The 12,761-nt window shown below is 40.7% G+C and overlaps 1 protein-coding gene across 1 annotated transcript; it reads left to right on the top strand.

The window, feature by feature from the left end:
- The first annotated feature begins 8,804 nt into the window (after positions 1-8,804).
- LOC121315696 (lysozyme C, milk isozyme-like) lies at positions 8,805-12,329 on the top strand. Its single transcript, XM_041250016.1, has 4 exons — positions 8,805-9,042; positions 10,033-10,257; positions 10,543-10,615; positions 11,874-12,329. Exons 1-4 carry the CDS (start codon positions 8,868-8,870, stop codon positions 11,938-11,940), a joined length of 540 nt encoding a protein of 179 aa, XP_041105950.1. The 5' UTR covers positions 8,805-8,867; the 3' UTR covers positions 11,941-12,329.
- The last annotated feature ends 432 nt before the right edge of the window (positions 12,330-12,761 follow it).

Raw genomic sequence — 12,761 nt, 5'->3', positions numbered from 1 at the left:
CTATGCCAGAGCTGCCAAAGGGCCCCTTCCTGGGATGATGCACTCGGTCCCGCCTACCGAGGGAATAAAAGCATCACTCACAGGAAGATCCTCTTTTTAAATCGAACCCATGAGGGCGACCGAAGCTACCTTATGGGTGGTGGTCATCTTCTCTTTCAGGGAACCAGGGTTACGGAAAGTAACCTAACATTCCCTTTCAATTCGAAGACGACCACCACTACATTAGGTATGGGATAATGTATACCAAAGCTGTCACGAGGGAGAGGAAAGGAACGGCAGCTTATGAGGGATGCACAACACTGTCTAACCCGGAGGTTAGTGTGAGAACTTACACCTTCAAGGACCATTGTGCCTACAGAAAGCAAGGCAGGGTCTACAACATTAAGACGGTAGAACCTGGAGAAGGTATGCGGCGTAGCCCACACCATCCAAATATGCAGTCAGCACACTCACTCGCTGTATTAGTGCTGCGTAGGCTCACTTTAAATGCATCTCGGTCACCCTGCATTGAGGATTCGGGCATGCCAGGTCTCTAGCAAGACCACCCACTGACGTTGCCTTAACCAGGGCCGCAATGGTGGAACCACGCCAGGCCGAGCTTATCCACGCCTTCCAAGGAGGAGAGCAGTACGGCCTGTTTTAGCACGCTAGGCCCCGAAGCTGGGCGGTCCCAGGAGAAGCGTACTTCCTCCATGAAGTCGTCTGGGAACTTTTGAGGGCGAGGAGCCAGCACCTGTGCCTGAAAAACGGACCGGCGTGGTTCTGCCGCTGGCGTCCAGGGGACCTGCAGGAAAGCTCTAGCACGTCCCATGAGTGCCGAGACCGGAGCTGGACAGTGGGGTGGTACTGGCTTCTGAGACACTCTCAGAGCCAGGCTTTTCCTCAGCAAGGGTCTGACCCACTTGCATCTCAGAGGAAAACGAAGCTCCGACCCCTGAGGCCACTATAGACAGCGTATCCTCCTGCACCAGCTGAGGTGACCCTTCCCACCCCCTTGCACTCCCTTGGGGGAGGGGGGGCCTGCGCTGGCACCTGTCTAGCCAAGAGCTCCAAGACCTGGGCCATCTGGGCCTTAATGTCCCTCGCCTGGTTAGAACACTTCACCGTCTCGCTTGCAGAGATGGGGAATGACTGCGGGCGGCCTGCGCATTGGGAATGTCCAGCAGGGAGTCCAGGGACAGGTCCTCTGGGGCTCCCAGAGCCACTGAGAGTCCAGTCGTGGAAGACGCAGAAATTGTCCTTATGGCTCTCTCTAACGGGCCTCTTTCAGTCAGGGCTGAAAGGCTTCACAGACGCTACATGCCCCATTCCTCTCAAGGGCCATGGTGGCATGTGGGACGCCCAAGCACCGCACGCAGAGGGAGTGCTTGTCCTCCTGCAGGATGCTGGCGTTGCAGGCCGTACAGGGATAGGATCCCAACATGGGCCTGGCTTTGTACATTAGCACTGAGGCACTGCTTGCGCTGCGTTGAACACTGGTAAGTGTTAACGTAGTGTGTACACCCACTAGCGTTGCAGCAAGGGTATTAACACTGCGCACTGTGCACCGCGTACCATGCAGCACCTTATAAGCACTAGTGTAGTACCAGTTTACGTGTGCCCCCTGCATTATGTACACCGCATGCACACCGAGTATCCTGTTTTACACTGGGTACCTTGCAGCACCGTGAGCTATACACTAGGTTGAGCAGCGCTTACACAATGAGCTGCTTGCACCGTGCGTCCCAAGTGCTGTGCGCACCAGGTACTGTGCACTGCATACCGTGGAGCACGGTGTGTTACCACACTAGAGTGATAGAGGTATCAGCACGTGTGCACACTTGCACTGTGTGTACCGAGCAGCACGCAGATTGAGTACTGAGGGCACTAAGTATACCGCGTACTGTGCAGCGCTGTTGTGCACTACTGCTGAGGCGCTGGGCACCGTGTGCTGCTTATACTAAGCACCTGTGCCCCGAGATAATATATATCATGGGCTATGTGTGCACCGTGGTACCCCAGCACCAGGGAGGCTGCTACGCTATGTGCCTACCCTAACAGCATTGTCAACACACACACCTGGTCAGTGCGTAGCATGTACCAGGGGGGACGCAGGGCCGAAGCCACGGCGGTTGAGTTTAAGCAGACAATAAAACACAGTAGAAAGATAGTAAAGGGAGAGAGAGTACACCGCTTGCAGCCCGGCAGGGTCTACTCGACAGCGGGGATGCGGCAAGGGATAGCCCCGAGGAGGACACGTGTACTCTCAGGAAGAATAGACAATCATTCACGGATGACTGCACAGGCAGTCGCTCACATACGACAGAGCGATATAAAGAGCAGCCTACCACGCAAGTTGGGAGGCCGCTTAGAGGCAGAAAGGCAAAAAAGGACTCAGTCTTTTTAAGTCGTTGTTTCCAGGAATGCGGCAAGCCGGCTTTCAGCACAAATGCAAGGGAAATACAACCAACTCGAATCGACTCGAGAAGCTCTTTTCTATCAACAGGCTCAGCTCAACACAGAGGTCTTACCGTACCATCTTGAGAGGGGAAAAGAGGAGGATCTTCCTGTGAGTGACGGTTTGATTTCCGTGGTGGGCGGGACCGAGAGCGTCATTCCAGGAAGGGGCCTTTCAGCAGCTCTGGTATAGAGAGCTCAGCAATACCTACCTGAAGGGCAGGAATATCCCAAACCTAATGTAGTGGTGGTCATCTTCGAATTGAAAGGGAACATGTCCTACGCTAAATATGCGAATTTGTCACTGTCCATATGTAGAGGCTTGTCTCATAATAACAGGATTTACTGATCCTGCTAAACTTCCATGCTGGCCTTAGTGGATCATCAGTGTGATCAGAATAAATAAATGCATGTTTTTGTTTTTTAAATAGCCCAGAAGATTCACAGACATCATTAACCATGTCGTCGCCCATCCCCCCTCATGGCTATTATTGATTTTTCCCTTCAATTCTTTGGACAAGTTATATACTTATAAGTTAATATATAATGTAATACTTTCTCAGTGTGTAAAATACATTTTTTCTAATATTTTTATATATATATATATATATATATATATATATATATATATATATATATATATATATATATATATATATATATATATATATATATATATGAAAGCACACCAAGCCATCCCCACCAATAGAAACAAAATGAGGCAGGCTACCTATGGTAACCATGGTAATAACTCTCATCGCAGAATCGTCAAGGTGGAGTTTTTATCCATGGGTTTGAACTCTACTTTACACAAAACGCTACAGAAGAAATACAAAAAATACAACGCCGACCTTTATATTTTCTGTAATCAACTGGACAGCATCTTTCAACTTCTTAATATCTATGTAGGATACTGTACCTGCACTGTAATATCTGTACAATGACTGCACAAGAAAGAAGATTTAAAATTTTATAAAACTTGGGGAGAAGTCGAAAGAAATGCTGCCCAGTATCGTGAAAAAAAAAAAAAAAAAGTTGGTTACAGGAAATAAAGATAATAATAATAATATAAAGTGACTGACATTGTATTTTTTTTTTCTTCCTTGTGTTTTGTGTAAAATAAAGCTGAAAATAATAACAATGAATAGCGAAAATAAACTTAAAAAATAAATCTTGACGCTTCTGCAGATTTGACGACTTCAAATCACACGCAAAAAGCATTGGTCTGTTTGAAAACACCTTTGTTGCCGAGGTGGACACTGCCCCTGCTTCTCTTTCTATGGCATGTATTGATCTGCAGTGTAACTCAGGTTTAAAGGATATGTTTCATGAGAAGAAATTGGTCGAGTTTTATTTCCTGCTTCCCAACGATCAATTCCAAAATCTGCGAAAAATCTGCTGAGGTCGTGTTTGACAGACAACCAAGGCATGATCTACTTGGATAAGCGTTTGACCCAAACTTTGAGAAACTGGTAGCTGAGAAACAACCTCAAAGTTTTCATTAAGTCAGTAAGTGTATATTTTTCTTTATTCGTAATTAGAGAGAGAGTTAATGTGTTTGTTTTTTTTTTTACTGGTACCGTGTGTTGTATGACATTTTAACGCTGGTTTATTTATTTATTTTATTTTGAAAGAGATAGTCCCATGCACAGAAACAAGCATTTGCAATCTAATAACAAGCTAAACTCAAATAAATAAATATAGATGACTTTAAATTGGCAGACATTGAAAACTGGAACCTACATTTATGGTTCTTTTAAAATGTTATAGAAATATGTCATTTGTTTGGCCCATGCAAGGTTGCCCTTAGGTCTATGTGGCCCACCCATGCAAAAAGGTTGGGCACCCCTGTATAATGTAATACTTTCTCAACAGACACATTAAAAAAAAAAATCCAGTCTTTAGGAATCAGGCAATTTGATCACACCAAAGCAAAGGCAGGAAATGTGTGGGTTTTTTTTTTTTTTTTAATCAATGGACACTTCTGAGTTTCTTACAAACAGCAGTACATCTTTAAAACCCCATCTTGTCCAGTCTACAGTTGATTTTACTGGCTACATCTCTAAAAAGGTCCTTAAAAGGTAATTGAGAATTAATTATTCACCCAGGATGAATATATTTTTCACCCAGGATGAAAATATATTTTTTTGACATTTAGTAGGTGTATATGCAGGCTAATACTGTATTCCGTTGTTATGGAATGTGTTACATTCATGTAATCATATTCAGAATAAGGTACACAGTATGCTAGTTGAAGAGTTTTCAGAATAAGTCATGGAATATTGAGCTATCTTCTGGAATATTAGTTTATATAAACAGCATATTCCAACTACCAGTATCTTTCTGTGTCCATCCTCCCTGTAATCAGGCATTAGAAAACCAGTGATTGTCATTTGTTAATTAACCTGTCTCTGTCCGAGTTCTCATGCCGTCTTTACCAGCATATACACAGCACTTCTTGTGCAGATATGACTTGATAGAAGGTCTAGGTTATGTATACAACAGGCCATAGTGAATTACAGCCAGGTCCAAACTTGGTGTTACAGTGGACTTAAGTTCTGTGATGTGGTGCAAGCACTCAGGTGGCCTGTGCGGTAGATAGCAACTTGGTGTAAATCCAAAATATGTTGTAATATTGGTTTCTGGTTGATGTAATTTTCCTGGTCCTGCTAAAAAATAAAATGCTTTAAAATTGGATTGAAATGCCTGGTTTAGTTGCTTTACAAAAACTGATATGATTGAAAAATAAATCGTTTACACCTTCTGCCATGTGTGTGTGTGTGTGTATATATATATATTTATTAGCGATAGTAGGTGAATATGCACATAAACTGAAGTCTCCATGCAGTGAGTATTTATTACCTCGGGAGGAGGGACCGAGGATGTCACTCCACGGAGGGGCCTATCGGCAGCTTTGATGTAGAATGCTCAGTGAATACCTGACAAGCAGGCATTTCCCAAAAGTATTGTTTTGACGGTCATCTTCAAATTGAAAGGGAACCTCCAGTTTAATACTTACAACAAATATGACCTTGGTTAAGGGACTGTTTTGTCTCCAAAGCAGAAGGATATATAATACAAATTATTATTTTTTATTTATTTATTTTTTTAATAAAAACACCTTTTATTTTTTGTTGTAGCTGTTTTATAAGCGGGAAACTCTTCAGGACTTGTGCGTTGTGTTGCTTCATGCCTCCAACCCAACTACAGCAGTATGTTAATGCAACACAATGCATGCCCTGTCGTGGGTTATCCCTTACTTTACAAGCTGCTGTGTTGAGTGTGCACATGAGTGCAATACACAATAACTAACAAAGAATACATTTTAGACACTCCAAAGATATATATGATAGAGTTCAGACCTTTTTTTAACTTGGAGATATTCTCTACGTATGCATTTTCTTCCTGCTTCTGTACTGTGTTTTTAAGGTCTCACCAGTGGCCCGATGAATACAAATTAAGACAACTGTTTTAGACCATATCTTGCTGATATATATATATAAACTGTTGGGGCCTGTTTGCATCAGTATAACATGTTGTAGCATGTTTTCGTGCTTGGTGTGAAGCCAGGATTGCAGCTTCTATTAGGGGCTTTCAAATGTACCAGGACAATGAGTTAATTGCATTCGGATTGTCTGAAGTTTTGCTTCACTCACATGTGTTATTCGTGTTTGTTCAGGGTCAGCTTTCATTTCATGCACTCCTAAAGGTGTTTTATTTTTGTTAATTGTCTTTCACCATGATACCGAATGCTTTTCCTGACCTATTGAATGTTTAACTCAATACATTTTGAACCTGTTATTATTCTGCCTTCTAGCTGCAATTATTTTATTCTTAAACATTATTAAAGAGTAAAAAGTTGTATTTTACCCACAGGGGACACAATAACAATTAGAACACGCAGCCCTGACTCCCCACTCCTCAATCGTTATTGTGGTTTAAATAGAACATGTGAATGTCATTTTCAGGTTCCTGCACCTTAAAAAAAAACATTAAACTGTATACAGTTGACAGGCAGACAACAGTTTCCAGTGAAAAGGTGCTTTTATTTATAATCCAGGTCTGGTGACCATAAAATAATAAATCCCCGGCGATACACAACAATGTGTAAAGCGCGGGGATAACAAAACAGGGCACAGTCCCGAACAAAAATGAACCCACGGTCACCAGTCCTGAGTGAGTGCAGACGTGAGGGTGCGTGGGGAATACACGGATACTGTGGTGTGCAGGGGTGCTCCGGACAGTGCTGACCCTTTGCGACAGCTCCAGAGTAGTGCTCTAACTGTCTACAGTGAAACAAACACAGACAGTTAATAAACAAACACAACACGTATATCACAAAAACACTGCGAGTTCCACTCTCGCTCCTTCTTCCTCCAAACATTCTACCCAAACGAAGGAAAAGATCAGCGTTACCCTGGCCCCTATATGTAATCCCACATGATATCTAGGTAAATGGTTGCAGCTGCCTTATTACTTGCAGCTGCCTCTCGTTTACCTTTCAAATCAATACGGTCTTACAACAGAGTCTCGCTTCTTTCCAGGCTGACCCACTTCCCTGACACGGAAACAAACTGTCAGGTCAGCCCTTCCAGATACTTCTCCTCTCGTTCTTTAGTGCCCTCACAGGTCAGGAGGAAGATTCATCACCAGAACTCATATTTCTGTCACAGACCCAAAAATAAGGACCACAGTGTATCCAGATCATGCTTCCTCTTGCAACACTGCGGGTCTGTTTCCACAATGCACCATTCATCTCCAGCACCAGCATTGTTACTGGAGGGCATTATAGACACTATAAAGCTATGAACACTAGAAATTAATTTTCTCCTGGTGAACACTCCCGAGTTGAGAAATATAGTCCCCAGATCATTTATATTCCATGATGTCCCATGATAAAAAAAGCCAACAAGATGCTTGGATATATTGTGAAAAGTTGAAATTAATCAAGGGAAGTAATGTTTAAACTGTACAATGCACTAGTAAGACCTCATCTTGAATATTGTGTGCAGTTCTGGTCACCTCACTACAAAAAGGATATTGCTGCTCTAGAAGGAGTGCAAAGAAGAGCGACCAGAATTACTCCAGGTTTAAAAGGCATGTCTATTGCAGACAGGCTAAAAGAATTGAATCTATTCAATCTTGAACAAAGAAGACTATTCTAGAAGGTATTTACAATGTCGACCCAAGGGACTGTTTCGACCTGAATAAAGAAACAAGGACCAGGGGTCACAAGTGGACACTAGACAAAGGGACATTCAGAACAGAAAATAGGAGGCACTTTTTTACACAGAGAATCGTGAGGGTCTGGAACCAACTCCCCAGTAATGTTGTTGAAGCTGACACCCTGGGATCCTTCAAGAAGCTGCTTGATGAGATTCTAGGATCAGTAAGCTACTAACAACCAAATGAGAAAGATGGGCCGAATGGCCTCCTCTCGTTTGTAAACTTTCTTATGTTCTTATGTGCGAATAATAATATAGAATAATCTGAATTATGTTTAAAATATATTGCTACAATTCGGACGACACAGGATGAAGAAAATGCCAATTGTTTCTCGTGCACCCTGCCATGTGATAGTAATAAAAGGCCTATTTTATTTACTGCATCGTAGACAGAAATTACATTGCAAAGTTTTTTTATATCAGGAATGGAAAGCATTAAATAGAAGTTGAATGAACTGTTACAAAAAGAATCATGCATTGTGATACTTTACATCACAAATTGCCTGGAATTTCTTTCCGCAGCCTTAGGCAGACATCTAAATAACTTACCTATCAACATATTATTTACATCTTGATGAAAGAAAAGATATAAAGTGAATAGAAGTAACTGTTTTTAGTTGCAAAAAATGAAATCGCTGCCAACAGCCTGCAAAAGAATGTTAAAAAACAGCAGTGTAAAAGTTAAAAATGTGTGGTATTTAAGCAACCCTTTAGAACTGCTGTCTTCTTTAAAGGTTATAGTACCACAGGTTCAGGTTTAGCACATCTTCTCATACCAATCTTACATAGATTGCATTATGCATTGATACACCGAGCCAAAGTAATATACAATTTCAAAGGTTGACGTCAGAGAGAGTATTCTTTACAGAATAGAACAAAAATGATACCTGATCAGATATTATCTCTCTGTTATCAAAGTTGAAAGGCTCTTATGTGTGGCTTCTATACAATGAAAACCTGATACAAATTTTTGCAAAACTTTCAATGACAAAAAAAAAAAAAAAACAATACCACAGACAATGGCTGCAGGCGTGAACAAGACACCCAGACCAAATCATATTTTTTAAATGTCACACCACCCCCCCTGAAAAAGGGAATGCGCTCACTGGGGTTTTGCTGGAAGGGTGGGGGTGCTTGATTGTACATAAAGAGCTTGTCTCGGTACCAGAGCATCACACACTTTCCAAGGAACTCCAAAGAACCACAATGAAGACCCTCCTTTTTGTATCTGCAACCGCTCTGCTAGCCATAGTGGCATTCCTGCCACCCAGCTCTGATGCCAAGGTGTTTACCAAGTGCGAACTGGCATCCCGACTGAAGGCTGAAATACCACAGATGGAACATGAAAGCAAAAAGAAGGTGTATGAAATACTTGCCAAAGGTCAGTATTCTGTTTAATTTTAATAATAATAGCCATGCTCAGACACCCTCTCCAGTGCTGTCCTGCTTCTACCCAGTTGTGAGGACAGTAAACAAGTTACGTGATTTGCACAGGCTGGGGTAATTCAATTCTACTTGACCCCCCAACGTTATTTAGCATTTGAGAATTAGCAATCAAGCTTTTCAGGACAGTCAGTATAGGACCATAGGTGTAGTTCCCGTACTATTTTCTACTGGCAGCTCAGGCATCGTCATTCTGCCACTGACATGTAAAGTAAAGCATTCAGACAAGATGAAGAACACACTTTGAGGAAATACTTGTGGAAATTAGATACAAGCATCAAATGGTTCATGATCAGTGCTATGTGTTACTAGAAGTTCTGCATACAAAGAAAATGTAAATCTGTAGAATAATTATTGTATAAGAAAATCACTATTTTAGTTGTGTTACGGTACCTTCAGATTAAGGACTACACCACTGCGTTTAAACACACCCTTGAAAACAGAATGTTAACATTGAAAAATAATTTGGCTGCAACCTGTCGGTATTGCATATTATTAATAAACAGAGAATCAGTAAATTGCTTTGCATGATAAGCATCAGTGGTCAAACTTTTTGACAGCACCATTACTTCATTTGTATTTATTTATTTATTTTAATCTACAGCAATTGCACATGTAATTTAAAACCTGATAAAAAAAAACAAAAAAAAAAAAACATAGTGCCCTACACCACAGGCAAATTGAGTCCTCTGTAGTAAATGCATTACATAAGCAATTTTCCCATAGTTGAAAATCTGGACTGATAATTTAAATAAATTAGGAAAAACGCACCACAGTATATGCTTGTGGGTAAAGTGCTTGTCTGTGTTCAATTTAAAATTCAAATAAATACCTTTCTGGTTTATTTCATTGCTGGTATAACGTGTAAAGTTTTAACTTTTGACATGGTGCACTAATAACAAACATTCCTTCCCTTTCTTTTCTGTAGTGATTTGCCACGTGGAAACCACGACTGGCTTCAACACCAGTGCTGTCAGCCCTGCTGGACCCCCTAAGGACAGCCACGAGGAGACAGACGAGTCAGACAGTGATGAAGACCACAAGCTCAGCGGGATGTCGTCCAAGGGCTTTGGCAGTCTATTAGGCATCTTCCAGCTCCCCAGCAAATTGGTCTGCAATAATACAATGAGCTTGTGCAAACTGAACTGCAACAGTAAGTAGATATCTTTGAAGTATTTTATCCCTTTTTTATCACTTTTTTCTTCGGTGGGATGCATCTCTGCAGAGAGTTGTAGCCAAAACCAAAACCTACAGCCTCGAGTAATTTTGTAAGGTGAATGAATATGTTAGTGGATTCTTAGGAACAGTTTATAACCTTTAAACAATGTCAACACTGATGGCCTTTGGGTTTGGCATACATCAATGTTAAAGCCTTAACCAATTTGCGTAACCAATAGTTTAATTGTTTATCCTTGTTTTTTTTTCTCCTTTTTTTAAGAACTGATTGATGATGACATCACCGATGACATTACTTGCATGAAGTCTTTTTTTCAGTTCAAGGGGGGCAAGGGGTGAGTACTGTTGTGTGACATCACAATCTGTGTTTCACCAGGTCTGTTCTGGAACATTGCCAGCGCAGCTGCAGTTCTTCAATGGTTCTTGATCAGTGACACAACAAAGGTTATGCTAAGTTACAGTACCACAGATCCCCAGCCAGGTTCTGAGATCAGAGTAATCCCAGTTTGAATATTCAACAGGGAACATGCACAAACTGTTATCATAAAACAGAGGGCTAGTTTGTGGGTTTATCGATTGTGACATTTGGTAGGTTTAAACAGGTGTAGTCTGTGGGTGGCACTGATCATGTGACTCAGTGTACACTAGGACAGTTTAGGACAGTTCAGGATTTTCAGATCACATCACAATCCATTCTGGTACATTTTACCTGTCTCAGGTACCGTCCACTTGTTTCTTTTCTTTGAGAAGCAGAACTACACTTATCAGAATGCATTGGGGTGTAAATTGAAAAGCCTAAACTGTTCCAAACTGTCCTAGTGTAACCCTATCCAAGGGGTCCTTTTGACCACTACTGTGTTTTTATATGTTGCCAATGGTGTGATTAAAATTCCATTATCATTTCTGATAGTACTGGATATTTTTTGCTACTGGCATTGCCTCGTCTGAAATGAATTATTTTAGGACAAAAAAAGCCACTGTGTATTTTACTCTTTTACATTCAACTATATTACTATTGTTGGGAATATATAAAAAATATGAAGTCAAACCAATAGAGAATCCCAAGAATGCCTTATCACTGAACAGAAAGGCATGGAATCACATTTCTTGCACATGAACAGTTTCAGCACAGTGGATGCTCATGAAACGCAGACGGCTTTCTTGCACTGAATGCATGCATTAGATGTCTTATTCTAGTCAGAATCACTAGAGAAAATGTCACCACCATATGAATCACTGTCTGATGTTTTTCACCTTTTCCAAAATATGTGTTGCAGTAATCCCCCTTTTTCTTGTTGCCATCATCACTGTTCATCAATGTGTACCATTCGAAGGCAAGACATACTATGAGGGATCATTTCTACTCCTTGGTCCATCTAGGTTGTTGTGTGCATTACATCCCAATATATATACATATATATATAATCTTAAATTTGATTACACTCACATCACTTGATACTAGAGTGGGAGGATTTAAAATCAAGTTTTGTGGATTTCATGAATAAAAAAAATGACCTCTCAGATGTTCTAGTGTTAGTGACTTAATTACCAGAATATTTAGCAGTCTGAAAACCGTTTTAATGTCTTTTTCAGGCCTCAGTTTGGAGAGCACTGCTCAGGGACTAACTCGTCTGCCTATCTGTCAGAGTGCAACTTGTAACCAGCACTCTGAAGAAGAACCAGCTTCGAGCCTCTGTCCTCTTTCAATGTTTTTTTCTACCTTTTTAAATAAAGCTGTTCCATAATGTGTTCGTAACAACATCAGCCAACTGTTAATAGCTTGATAACTGTTTGTTTTCTAAAATGATACATAGTTGCCGAATTTGTGAAACAGAGACAGCGACATGCTCATATACTGCAAGTAATTCATGCTCGCTGTTTTAATATTCTAGTTCAGTGTTATAAGGTAACTGTGTCTGCTGTAAATGCAACGTTGAATTCTTTAATACCAAGCATCTAGCTTTTATTGTGGCATTAGAAACAGCTACAATCTTATTTAGCTTTCACTTCTTTTGCATTCTTATTTCAATAAATCTTCATGAAAATTAACAAATTGGAGTACAGTTTTTTTTTTTTTTTTTTTTTTTTTTTTGTAATGTTATGCAAATTCCTTTTCATACATATTTTTACATGTTGTCATTCAATGTTCTATAGGGCAACCCCTTTGTGTTTCAATGCTTGTTACAATGATGTCATGTCCTACGCTAAATATGGGAATTTGTCACTGTCCACATGTAGAGGCCTGTCTCATAATAACAGGATTTACTGATCCTGCTAAACTTCCATGCTGGCCTTAGTGGATCCTCAGTCTGAGCAGAATAAATAAATGCATGTTTTTGTTTTTTAAGTTGCCCAGAAGATTCACAGACATCATTAACCATGTTTTTTTTTTTTGGCTATTATTGATTTTTCCCTTTTATCCCGAAAAAGGGAAGTTATGACACCTGTTAATGTAAGTTAACATTCAATTATATTACGTGA

Source organism: Polyodon spathula, chromosome 5 (genome assembly GCF_017654505.1).
Source record: "Polyodon spathula isolate WHYD16114869_AA chromosome 5, ASM1765450v1, whole genome shotgun sequence".
In the NCBI taxonomy this organism is placed as follows: Eukaryota; Metazoa; Chordata; class Actinopteri; order Acipenseriformes; family Polyodontidae; genus Polyodon; species Polyodon spathula.
This window is presented reverse-complemented; position numbering and strand designations above follow the sequence as displayed.